Source organism: Cervus elaphus, chromosome 5, assembly GCF_910594005.1.
Source record: "Cervus elaphus chromosome 5, mCerEla1.1, whole genome shotgun sequence".
Taxonomy (NCBI): domain Eukaryota; kingdom Metazoa; phylum Chordata; class Mammalia; order Artiodactyla; family Cervidae; genus Cervus; species Cervus elaphus.
This window is the reverse complement of record NC_057819.1, coordinates 108,288,116-108,301,205: the sequence shown is the minus strand read 5'-3', so window position 1 is coordinate 108,301,205 and position 13,090 is coordinate 108,288,116. Positions and strand designations below refer to the sequence as shown.

Here is a 13,090-nt window from a genome sequence, read left to right as displayed (position 1 = left end):
CTAAGATTAACCCAGTTAGTCTGACAGCCCTACTGCACCAGCTCTTTGTGTGACAGATGACATCACTGAACACTGAGGTTTGATGATGCACCCAAGGTCCCCTAGCTGGTGGTGGCATGGGCAGAATCCACACCCAGCTGTCTGGCCCCCTGCAGTCACCACTGCACTGCCCTGACTGACTTGAAGGGTGGATTCCAGAGACTTCCCTCGGGAGGGGAAAGGACCAGGAGAAGGTTAAGGCCAGCATCTCCACTTAATCCTGCCTTCTATGTGGAGGCAACAGCTGGAGGAGATTACCATCTGATTGAGGGCCTTCCCACTGACCCAGGAGTCTGTCTCAGGCTGACTACTCAGACAAAAAATCTGAGACTCTGAGTCCTCCTTCTTCACCTACACTCCACCCCCCAGGACCAAACCCTTTTGCTTTCCACCCACAGTCTGGGTCCCAGAAGTCCCATGCTAGCTCTGTCTGAACCCCTGATGGCCAACTGGCTGTGGAGGAGCCAGGGACTTGGACTTGGTCATCCGTGTCTTGGGTTCATGGCTTGGAGCCTCTGAGACCTAATGGTCTCCAGTCTGCCTGCTACACTCTATTTCTGTCCCTTCATGCCACCTCCACTCCTTCCCTGCTCAGCCCCCCAGTGACTAGGCCACTAGCCAGCCCTGCCCAAGTCTCCTTACTCATAGCATTCTCCTTGGAGCCAGCCCTGGAGAGGCAGATGCTGGAAATTTCTGGGTGTATAGTTCTTGGGGAGCAGTTAAGACACCCCTTCATATATCCTCTAGAACCTGGAGACAGAGTCACTTGGGGATTCTCAGCTGGAAAGTTGCACTGTCTGTCCCAATTCTGAGAGCCAAGAAAGCAGCTCCCCCTCCTACCTGCTCTTTAATAGCCCCGGTGGCCCTTGGCTTCATGGGGCCTTTGTACCCATTCCTACTCACTGTTCCTTCCTCCTCGGACCAGACGCCAGGCTGCAGAGGCTTCGAGGAAGAAACTGTCCAGCGAGGGAGAGGTGCTGCTTGAGGGCCGACCCCGGGCCCAGGAGCCCTCCTTCCTGCGGGCCCTGATGGCCACCTTCAGCACCAGCTTCCTCCTCAGCATGGGCTTCAAGCTGATCCAGGATCTGCTGTCCTTTATCAACCCACAGCTGCTCAGGTCTGTGCACGCTCCCTTCCATATGGCCCTTCCTGGGACAAGGGGCTGGCCTAGGGGATGATCAGTGGGAAAAGAGCCCCAGTCCAGGAACTGGAGGGGCTAGCCTCATTTTCTGTGTGACCTTTGGCAAGTGGCAGAGCCTTTGCACCTCCTTTCCCCATTCACATCCAACTTACCTGGCCCGAGTACAACTGCCAGGTACCCTGATGTATACCTTAACAAACATTCTCTCTTTAAATCCTCCCAACAGTCCTACAGAGGATTCCCATTTTACAAATAAGGAAGCAGAAAAACAAAAAACAACAACAAAAATGAGGAAATAAGAACTCAGAGAAATGAAGTGATTTGACCAAGGGCACACAGCTGGTAAAGATGGATTTGAGTTCAGAGCTCTGAACTCCAGCTATGGTGCTCTTTCCAGATAGGCTCCACCATTTGTCCCCTGAGTAGCTTGGGCTAGAAAGTGAAAGTGAAAGTGAAGTTGCTCAGTCGTGTCCGACTCTGCGACCTCATGGACTGTAGCCCACCAGGCTCCTCCATCCATGGGATTCTCCAGGCAAGAATACTGGAGTGGGTGCCATTTCCTTCTCCAGGGATCTTCCCGACCTAGGGATCAAACCCAGGTCTCCTGCATTGCAGGCAGACGCTTTAACCTCTGAGCCATCAGAAGGAGCTCTCAAATGAGGGAATGGGAAGGAGCCCTCACTCCGTTGCCCCTCCATCCATGAATTTGTGCATTCATTCATTCAACAAACATTTTTTGAGCCTCCAGGGTCTCAGAATAGTGCCAGACCCTAGGTATACAGAGATAAATAAGATATGGTCTTAAAGTCTTGTGGGAGAAACCGGTGTGTAAATCTATTAGAGCACAGTGTGGGCAGATGTGTATTCAGGTGTCTGAAAAACCCCTCAGAGGGGCAGGAAGCCAGTCTGGGAAGGGGCAGGGTACTCTTGCCAGCCAGGGAGGTTATCTAGTTTGGAAGGACAGGCAACTAACTAACTAGGTGAAGAAGGAGGTGGAGGTGCAGAGTCACAAAGGCCTGAAACAGCATGACTCAGGAAATCCAAGTACTTATGAATGCTAGAGGGAGGGTGACTGGAGGGAGGGGCAGAACAACAAAGGGAGAGAGGGAAAGCTAAGAAAATCCTTGAAAGATTTGAAGCCAGGGAGGGGCATCTGGCTTTGCATCTGGAAGCAGCCCCTGCTGGTAGTGTGGGTGGTGTAAGGCAGTGTAGCCAGATGGAAGTGGGCCAACTAGGTCTAAGGAAAGTCCAGGTCAGGAATGAGCTGGATTCAGGAGCTACTCTGGAAATGGGTGCTTGTGTCGGAAAGGGAGGGGACAAAGGTGACCTGGCTTCTCGGATGGCTAGAGGATGATGGATTTTTTTTGCTGAGATAGTGAACTCAACAGGAAGAGAGACCTGGGCACTGGGCAGAGTGGTGAGCTGCATCTTTGCCATGTCAGGCCTGAGGTGCTGGTGGCCCCCAAGATTCCCAGCTAGCGGGAGGTCAGAGAGTTTTCAGAGTCATCATGGAAGCCCAGGGCTCCATCTCTTTGGCTAACCCCTCCCAGAGAGGGGCCTTCACATGAAGGGAGACAGAGTCCTAGGGCATTCTGACAGATATGGGGGAGCAGAAGACTAACTTGGAGGGGCCAGAGTTGGGGAAAGAATCCAGATTATGGGCCAGGGAACACATCCAGGGAAAGCCATGGCCTCCAGTGAAGCAAGTTGACAGGTAAAATAGAGCCTGAAGAAGGCAACATGGAGTTTGTTGGTGACTTTGCCAAAAACGGAAGCTGAGACAAAGGGGAAGGGCCTGAGAGAAGGGTGTCTGCAGTGGAGATAGGGCCAATGAAGGTCTAGAAACTTCCTATAAAAGTTTTTAGTTTCCTAGGGTAACAGAGTCCCACAAACTGGGTGGCTAAAAACAGAAATGTATTCTTTCATGATTCTGGAAGCATGGTCTGAAATCAAAATGTCAGTGGGTTGATTCCTTCTGGAGGCTCTGAGTGAGATCCATTCAGCTTCTGGTGCTGCTGGCAGACTAGACTTCCTTGGCTTGAGACTCATCACTCTAATCTCTGCCTCCATCTTTGCATGGCATCTTCCTGTATGTGTGTGTGTGTGTGTGTGTATGTGTGTGTGTGTGTCTGTCTGTCTGTCTGCATTTGTGTCTCTGTGCAAATCTACCTCTCTTTTCTCTTATAAAGATTCCAGTCACTGGATTCGGGGCCACCCTATTCCAGTACGACCTTATCTTAACTTGACTACATCTGTAAAGATTCTGTTTCCAAATAAGAAACATTCATAGGCACCAGGGGTTAGGACTTGAGCATGTCTTTTGGGGAGTCACACCCAAACCCACAGCAGAAGAGGCCTGGCCATGACTGTGGAGGAAGCTTCATGGGGCCAAGGGGAGATTTGTCCTAACATGGAAGAGACTTGATCATGTTAGTCGGCAAAGGCACAGAGCTGCCAGTGGAGAGGAGGTTCCTGGAGATGAGACAAAAGGGGGCCAATGATGAAGCATGCTCCTGAGGAGGTGGGTGGGATCTGGGGCTTATGGGGCAAAATCCAGCGTGGAAAGTCAGAAGGATGCCTCTGTCCTGAGGCAAATGGAAGAGGGTGAATGTTTGCAGGGAAGTTTGTAGTTGGTAGGGAGTTCTCAATGGGAACAAGTAAGTGGGCCACTGCTGAGAGAGGTGGGGAGTGAGGACAGATCAGAAGGTAAGAGGTGAAGAGGACTGTGGGAGAGGAATTAGATTAGGGTCCTGGAGAAGGTCAGCGGGCAGCACTCAGCACTGGGGGCTGATATTGAAGAGGATGGATTTAAATGGCAAGAGTCTGCGTAGTCATGCACTGGACTTCAGAGCCCTCAGCAGTCCAAGCAAAGATGCAGGAAAGTCTAATCAACAGACATGTGGCATTGCTTCCTGCCACATGGTCCAAGGAGGCAAGACAGGCAGGCCAGTGAGGTTGGTGGCCAGAGAGTAATAAAGAGGTGGGTGGAGGGAGGCCATGGTAGATAGGAAAGGAGGTGGAGGCAGAAAGGAGTAAGGAGGCAGAGCCTTGCGGCAGCTCTGCCCTGATTCGCATGGTCTGGGTTGGGGCTATGGAGGGCCAGCAGCCTCCAAATGAGATGCCTGAGAGAGTGGAAACTGAGGGGCAAGAAGAGAGCAGCAGTAGGGGAAAAGCCTGGGGGGATTCCCCACCCTTACTGTTCTCTCCTCCATTTGCAGCATCCTGATCAGATTTATTTCAAACCCCACGGCCCCCACCTGGTGGGGCTTCCTGGTGGCCGGGCTGATGTTCGTGTGCTCCGTGATGCAGACCCTGATCTTACACCAGTATTACCACTGCATCTTTGTGATGGGGTTGAGGTTTCGCACGGGGATCATAGGTGTCATCTATAGGAAGGTCAGCTGGAGCGGGGCATGAGGGGCTGGGGAGGCCAGCCCCGGGGAACTTTGGAGAGACTCGCACGACAAGTCTATCAGCCAACTATCCACCTGCAGGCTCTGGTCATCACCAATTCAGTCAAACGTGAGTCCACTGTAGGAGAAATTGTCAACCTCATGTCAGTGGACGCCCAGCGCTTCATGGATGTTGTCCCCTTCATCAATCTGCTGTGGTCAGCACCCCTGCAGATCATCCTGGCAGTGTACTTCCTCTGGCAGGTGACTCCTGAACCCTGCTCTCTGCCTCCTTCCTCTGACTTCTCCTTCCTTCATATGGGACAAGAGAGAGTTATTCTGGGTCCGCAGAGGGGTGGGGGACAGAACTATGAGGATGCTGGTGTCTGCAATCAAGTCTTTCCAGCCTGTGTGATTGTCCCGCTCACAGAACCTAGGGGAGGGAAGAGGGACTTGGAGATGAGGTGGGTGTGACTCTGGTTGTCATTGCCTATCTGTTTGTATTTGCCTTCCTGTGTGTCTGGACACCCTTCAATGGAAACCAGTGTTTGTCCCTATCTGTTGTCATTACCTGATGGCTGGCTGTTTCTGCAAATGTTTTTGCAATTTTGGCTTTATCTGTATGTTTACTTTTCACTGTCCATCTATTTGGCTGACCACTGACTTTTGCTTCGGGCCCATCCCCGCATTTCAGGTCAATAGGCCTCTGTCTGTTGGGTTCTGTCTATATACTCTGTATATCTATCTGTCTATCTAATCTATCCATCGTGCGCCCTCAGAACCTGGGTCCCTCCGTCCTGGCTGGAGTTGCTCTCATGATCTTGCTAATCCCGCTCAACGGAGCTGTGGCTGTGAAGATGCGTGCCTTCCAGGTGGGTGAGCTGCTCCTCCCTGGAGCCCTGGCCAGGTGCCTGGTGGAGGGCAGTCACAACCTGGACCTTATCCACTACCTTGCTTACTGAGTACAGATGGCTGTAAGCCAGTTTCACAAACCTCAGCTTACTCTAGCCTTACAACCCTGAGAGGGTTTTAGAAACATTCTTATTTTGCAACTGAGGAACCAAGGCCCAGAGAGATTACAGCAAGCCAGAATCAGACAGAACTTGCCTCTTCTGGTGTAACGAGAGTTTCTCCGCTACATTGCACTTAGTGTAAATAGCCTGTCATTCAGTCCTTTATTTGCAAACATTTACTGAAGTCTTCCCTAACTTCCCACTGTACATAGAATAAATGACAAATTTCCACTACCACCCACTAGGCCCCTGCTCACCTTTCAAGCCCTCACCTCCTGGAATGTGGCTGAATTTCAGCCAGTCTGGCCTTTCTTTTCTCCAAATCACCAAGCTCTGCATACCTCTGGGCTACCATACATACTGTTCCCTGAAAGGTGCTTCAGCTTTTCTTGCTTGCCCAGTTCCTTTCCTTCCTTCATAAACATAAACATTGATTTCCTAGCATAGGATAAAACTTTGATTTCCTAGCATAAACTTTGATTTCCCAGTTCTTACCCAAATTATTCTTATCCCAGAATCCTGTTACTCCCATTGGAGTATGCATAATGATTTAGTGTAAGCATTTATTCAGGTGATTGTTTGCTTCCTAGCTACTTCTCCTATCAGACTGTCAGCTTTATGATGGCTAGGGCCTTCAGTTGTTTGTTATTATCTGCCCTACATCTAGCACATGGCCTGGCACATAGTAGGTACTCAATAAATTGGGACTGAATGAATAAATTAGAGTGACCTGCTACACCTTGGGTTGGGGACTGGGGAACAAAGAGAAATAAGGGATCTATTCCCTCAGGCTCACATGGATTTGAGGCGGCATACATGTTCAGGGTGCCCTATGAGAACATGCCTTAGAAACCCAGGGAAGGGGCCTGGGATGGTCAGTGATGGGGTACTGAGGCTGGAGCTGGATTTTGTCCAGCAGAGAGGAAGGGAGCTTGGCCTGGGCATTCCAGGCTGGGGTACAACACAGGCTGGCAGGGAGGAGGGTGGAGGAGTGGTGAGGAATCTAGCTGCCATGTGTGTGAGTGCAGAGAAGATGTGTGCCCCTATTGATAGAGGTCTGGGGAGGGGCTCGGGTATGCACTTGCCACACTTTTCATAGGTAGAGCAAATGAAGTTCAAGGATTCACGCATCAAGTTGATGAGCGAGATCCTGGGCGGCATCAAGGTGCTGAAGCTATATGCCTGGGAGCCCAGCTTCTTGAAGCAGGTGGAGGGCATCCGGCAGGATGAGCTCCGGCTGATGCGCCAGGTTGCCTACCTCCACGCCATATCCACCTTCATCTGGGTCTGCACCCCCTTCCTGGTGAGGCGCCCATACCTGGGCTGGTGCCCCATCTCCTGCTTGGCCAACCCCGGGCTTCTGAACCCAGCAGACTCCACCCTGACACCCATCCCCACCACTGCCCAGGTGACCCTGACCACCCTCGGAGTATATGTATCCGTGGACAAGAACAATGTGCTGGATGCTGAAAAGGCCTTTGTGTCCGTGTCGCTTTTCAACATCTTAAAAATTCCCCTCAACATGCTGCCCCAGTTAATCAGCAACCTGGCCCAGGTAAGCCTGGGTAGGGCTGGGGTTCTAGTGGAGTTTGGGCAGGTTGATGGGGCTGTTTAGGGTCAGGGGATAATCAGGGAGAGTTATGGGAATCAGGGGAGGGCCGTTTGGCATTATGAAGAATTGTTCCAAGATGAATGAGGTTAATAGACTCATGGGCCATATGGAGTCAGGGTTAGGTAGGGTTTCTGGAAACGCAAGTTCTGGAGACAGCCTCTGCTTACCAACATGGACCCTATCTTTGGCAGTGGGAGCCAGCCAAGACTCAGTCATGAGAAGGGACCCAGCACCAGCATCTGGGCCCTCAGGGGGTCCAGCCTCACCCAGGAAGTTGGGGGCCAGCAAGGGTAAGAGGAGATAGGTGTAAGAAAGGCATAGCTTCCAGGGCTGACTCCCACCCTTCTGCATGCAGACCAGTGTATCTTTGAAACGGATCCAGCATTTCCTGAGCCAAGATGAACTTGATCCTCAGTGTGTGGAAAGAAAGACCATCACCCCAGGTCCAGACAGCCTCTCCCTGGGCTTCCCTTAACCCAGCCGCTTCTCCAGAAAATTCTGTTTTAAGTTTTTAACTTTTCTCTTATGACCTCCTTTTCTTCATCCTCTTTTCCCATCTGCCCTCACTCTGTGCCTGCCCTCTTCCTCTTCTGGTTCTTTACTCTCTGTTACTTCTTCCCAGGCCTCCTCCTTCTTACCCTCCTCCTCTAGGGCGCTTCTTATTCCTCCCTGGGACGTCCTGCCACCTCCCCCTCACCACCCCCAAGCTTCCTTGTGCTCCCCGTTGCTCCTTTCCCTAGGGCTCTTCCACCCAGGGATCCTCTCCCCCTTGCCCTGGGCTCCCTGACCCTGTGCACCTCTGTCTTCCCAGGCTACGATGTCATCATACACAATGGCACCTTTACCTGGGCCCAGGACCTGCCACCCACCCTGCACAGGTACCAGCTTCTCCTTCCCTTCTCAGCTGCCTAAAGTGGACCGCAATTCAGATCATAGCAGAACTCACCCCACTCCCACTCTTCAGTTTTTGACCTGGGAAGCAGGAAGAGCCTCAGGTGCTGTCTGAAAAGGAGGAGAGCTTGGGTCTTCAGGTGGAAGGTGGGGGACAAAACCTCGATGCCTCCTCTGACTGGGCTACTTGTCTCCTTATCCCCAGCCTAGATATCCAGGTGCCAAAAGGGGCACTAGTGGCAGTGGTGGGGCCTGTGGGTTGTGGGAAGTCCTCCCTGTTGTCTGCCCTGCTGGGAGAGATGGAGAAGCTGGAAGGCAAGGTGTATGTGAAGGTGAGAGGGGCAGAGATTACTGGGAAGGGAAGCTTGGCCAGGCCTTGGGCAAACCCCGAGGTAAACTTCTCTTTTGGCCAGGGTTCTGTGGCCTACGTGCCCCAGCAGGCATGGATCCAGAACTGCACTCTTCAGGAAAACGTGCTATTTGGTCAAGCCCTGGACCCCAAGCGGTACCAGAAGGCTCTAGAGGCCTGTGCCCTGCTAGCTGACCTGGAGGTTCTGCCTGGCGGGGACCAGACGGAGATTGGAGAGAAGGTACAGTCTCTTCTCTCACTCTCTGGGGAAGTTAGCACATAGAGCTGCCAACCTCAATCCAGCTCAGATCCAAATAAGCATTCATTCATTCACACATTCATCTATTAATGATATCATGCCTAACTCTGTGCAAGGCACTGGTAAAGCAGATCTATCACTGGGGGAAGCTGACTTGTAAACAGGTAGGGGCTGTAGAATGTCCTGGAGGCCAGGCTAAAGGCCTGTTCAAGGTACTGGGAAGGAGTAAAGGAGGTAGTCTACATAAGGAAAAGCATCACTTTTGAGCTGAATCTTAACAGCTAAGGAAGAAGCTCTTATCATTCATCAGATTTTATGACATACCTACTATATGCCGGGCAATATTATATATTAGTAAATGTGTGTGCGTTCTAACTCACTTCAGTCGTGTACAGTTCCTTGTGACCTCATGGACTGATTCCTCCAGGCTCCTCTGTCCATGAGATTCTCTAGGTAAGAATGCTGGAGTGGGTTGCCATGCCTTCCTCCAGGGGATCTTCCTGACCCAGGGATCAAACCCACATCTCTTATGTCTCCTGCATTGCCAGGCAGGTTCTTTACCACTAGCACCACACGGGCAGGCCATACATTAGTAAATACACCAGACTAAAATCTCTGCCTTCATATAGTTTACATTCTAGTGGGGAAAGAGATGTTAGCAAGATAAATCAGTAAAATATATAATATTAGGTGAATGCTAAGGGGAAAGGATGTGCAAGGTTGTATTATCAGTATGCTTTGTGAAAGCCTCACTGAGAGTTGGAGACTTGAACAGAGTGAAGGAGTGGTCTATATCCAGGAGCATGAAGCCCTGTCTGGGACATTTCAGGCAGAGAGAGCAGTAAGTGCAAAGGCTCTGAGGCAGGAGTGTGATTGGGGCATTTAAGGACCAGCGAGAAGAACAGTGTGACTGGAATGGAATGAGCAGGGATGAGGAGGAGGAAATGAAGTCAGTGAGGTCCAGGCAGCAGACATAGGGCCTTAAGTCTACTGTAAGCACTGCGGCTTTTACCAAGGGTGATGGAAAACATTTAAGGGTTCAGTTCAGTTCTGTCACTCAGTTGTGTCCAACTCTTTGTGACCCCATGACAGGGCCAGGCTTCCCTGTCCATCACCAACTCCCAGAGCTTGCTCAAACGTATGTCCATTGAGTCAGTGATGCCATCCAACCATCTCATCCTTTGTTGTCCCCTTCTGCTCCTGCCTTCAGTCTTTCCCCAGCATCAGGGTCTTTTCCAATGAGTCAGTTCTTCTCATCAGGTGGCCAAAGTATTGGAGCTTCAGCTTCAACATCAGTCCTTCCAATGAATATTCAGGACTGATTTCCTTTAGGATTGACTGGTTGGATCTCCTTGCGGTCCAAGAGACTTTCAAGAGTCTTCTCCAACACCACAGTTCAAAAGCATCAATTCTTCGGAGCTCAGTTTTCTTTATAGTCCAACTCTCACATGCATAACATGACTACTGGAAAAACTATAGCTTTGACTAGATGGACCTTTGTTGGCAAAGTAATGTCTCTGATTTTTAATATGCTATCTAGGTTGGTCATAGCTTTTCTTTCAAGGAGCAAGCATCTTTTGATTTCATGGCTGCAGTCACCATCTGCAGTGATTTTGGAGCCCAAGAAAATAAAGTCTGTCACTGTTTCCATTGTTTCCCCATCTATTTGCCATAAAGTGGTGGGACCAGATGCCATGATCTTAGTTTTTCGAATGTTGAGCTTTTAAGTCAGCTTTTTCCTCTCCTCTTTCACTTTCATCAAGAGGCTCTTCAGTTCTTCCTCGCTTTCTACCATAAGGGTGGCGTCATCTGCGTATCTGAGGTTATTGATATTTCTCCCAGCAGTTTTGATTCCAGCTTGTGCTTCATCCAGCCTGGCATTTCACATGATGTACTCTGCATGTAAGTTAAATAAACAGGGTGACAATATACAGCCTTGACATACTCCTTTCCCAATTTGGAACCAGTCCGTTGTTCCATGTCCGGTTCTAACTGTTGCTGCTTTGAGGGTTAGTGTTAGGGTTAAGGATGGAGGGCATTCGATGCAACTTGGTGTGACTGGAGGTTAGCAGTGTGCAAAAGATGCAGGGTAAGGTAGAACTTTGATGACTTTAGTTAAGGTTTTGATCTTTACCCTAAAAACCATGGGATATCAATGAAAGTTTTTATTTTTTTATTAATGTATTAATTTTTGGCTGCTGCAAAATATACATAACATAAATCTCTTTTTTGGCTGTGCTGGGTCTTGGTTGTGGTGGAGGGTTTCTTTAGTTGCAGTGCATGGGCTCTAGAGTGTGGTGGCATTAGTTGTGGGACAAGGGCTTAGCTGCCCCATGGGATGTGGGATCTTAGTTCCCCGACCAAGCAAGGGTTGAACTCCTGTCCCCTGCATTGGAAGGCAGATTCTTAACCACTGGAATATGAAGGAAGTCCCCATAACATAAATCTTTACCTTAAAAATCTTTTGAAGTATATAAATCAGTAGTGTTAAGTTCATTCACACTGTTGTGCAACCAATCTCCAGAACTCTTTTTATCTTACAAAACTAAAGCTCTGTACCCATTAAACAACAGCTTTTACTTACCCATTCACTCATCAATGGACACTTGGGTTGCTTCCACCTTTCATATATTGTGACTAATACTACTATGAACATGGGTGGGGAAAGGCCTTTTTAAGACCCTAGATACCCTAAAGTGGAATTTGTAAATCAATTCTATATTTTTATTCTTTGAGGAACTGCCATACTGTTTTTCATGATGGCTGCACCATGTTATATTCCCACCAACAGTCCACAAAGGGTACAACTTGCACACATTGTTTTCTGGGGTGGTTGTTTGTTTTTTGGGGTTTGCTTTTTTTATAATAACCATTCTAATGGATGTGAGGTGATATTTCATTGACATTTCAATTTGCATTCCCCAGTCATTAATAATGTTGAGCACCTTTACATGTGTTTGTTGGCAGTTTGTATATCTTCCTTGGAGAAATGTCTATTAAAGTCCTTTGTCCACATTTTAGTCAAGTTGTTTAGTTTTTTGTTGTTGAATTGTAGGAGTTCTTTATATATACTAGATAGTAACCCCCTATCAGCTATATGAGTTGCAAATATTGTCTTCTATTTATTCTGAAGGCTGCCTTTTCACTTTGCTGATTGTGTCCTTTGATGCACAGAAGGTTTCAGTTTTAATGTGATCCAATTTTTCTATTTTTACTTTTGTCGATTGTGCTTTAGATGTTATATTCATAAAGTCATTGCCATGTTCTGTGTCATGAAACTTTTTTCCTGTGTTTTCTTCTAAGAGTTTTATAGTTTCACCTCCTTTTTAATACACTAACGATTTCAACGTATATTCCTTCAAAACAAAGACATTCTCTTAGGGATCTATGGTTAAGTTATCAAAATCAAGAAATTTATCATTAATACAGTGTTACTATCTGAAAATCACTGCCTGACCTTCGAAATGTCATCGTTTATCCCAGTAATGTCTTTTTTAGCTGTGTTCTTTCCTGGTCTAGAATTCAGGCCAGGATCATGAGTTGCATTTAGTTGTCATATCTCTTCGTTCTCTGTCAATCTGGATAATTTCTCAGTCTTTGTCTTGTATTTTATTTTTGAACATCTATGTATTTATTTTTGGCTGTGTGGGTCTTAGTTGCATCACGCAGGATCTTTGTTGCAGTATAAGAGCTCTTTCCTTGGGCTGTTCCTTACGCCCCGCAGGCTTCTCTCTAGCTGTGGCACACGGGCTCCAGGGCACGTGGGCTCCGCAGTTAGTGGCACGGAGGCTCTCGAGTGGAGTGGGCAGGTTCAGTAGTTACAGTGCAAGGGCTTAGTTGCTCCACAGCATGTGGATCTTAGTTCCCCAACCCGGAGTTGAACCCGCGTCCCCTGCGTTGGAAAGCAGATCCTTAACCAGTAGACCACCAGGGAAGTCCCAGTGTGTCTTTTAGAATATCAACACTTTTGAAGAGTACAGGCTAGGTATTTGGCAAAAAGTTTCTCAATTTGAACACAATCAGATTTAGGGTACATATATGTGTGTATATATGTATATACACACATATATATACTTTTTTTTTTTTGCAGGGGGTTGGGAAACCAAAGAAGTAATGTTGTATCCTTCGTGCGTCATATCAGGAGGCACATGATGTCAGTTCATGTCTTACTGACTAAAGTTAACTTTGATCTCTTGATTGAGATGACATCGTCCATTGATGATTTCACTTTACAACCTTCATTGATTTTTGCCTGAGTCAATGTTACTATGATGTGGGCCAAATGTTGAGTTTGTAACTCCATTCTTTCTGTGATTATTAGTTGGCGTTTTACTCTAAGAAAGAGCTTTCCTCTCCTCCCTTTTTACTTATCCTTTAGTGTCTTTCTGTCAATG

The 13,090-nt window shown here is 48.4% G+C and overlaps 1 protein-coding gene across 2 annotated transcripts in view; it reads left to right on the top strand.

Moving 5' to 3' along the window:
- ABCC3 (ATP binding cassette subfamily C member 3) overlaps positions 1-13,090 on the top strand; it is a 49,362-nt gene that overhangs the window by 16,703 nt on the left and 19,569 nt on the right. For both annotated transcript variants that reach the window (XM_043904152.1, XM_043904153.1), the window contains exons 8-17: positions 965-1,156; positions 4,399-4,576; positions 4,675-4,836; positions 5,352-5,444; positions 6,685-6,888; positions 6,994-7,140; positions 7,553-7,640; positions 8,009-8,075; positions 8,294-8,420; positions 8,502-8,678. In XM_043904152.1, coding sequence (XP_043760087.1) covers positions 965-1,156; positions 4,399-4,576; positions 4,675-4,836; positions 5,352-5,444; positions 6,685-6,888; positions 6,994-7,140; positions 7,553-7,640; positions 8,009-8,075; positions 8,294-8,420; positions 8,502-8,678 — 1,435 coding nt within the window. The remainder of the gene's footprint in view (positions 1-964; positions 1,157-4,398; positions 4,577-4,674; positions 4,837-5,351; positions 5,445-6,684; positions 6,889-6,993; positions 7,141-7,552; positions 7,641-8,008; positions 8,076-8,293; positions 8,421-8,501; positions 8,679-13,090) is intronic.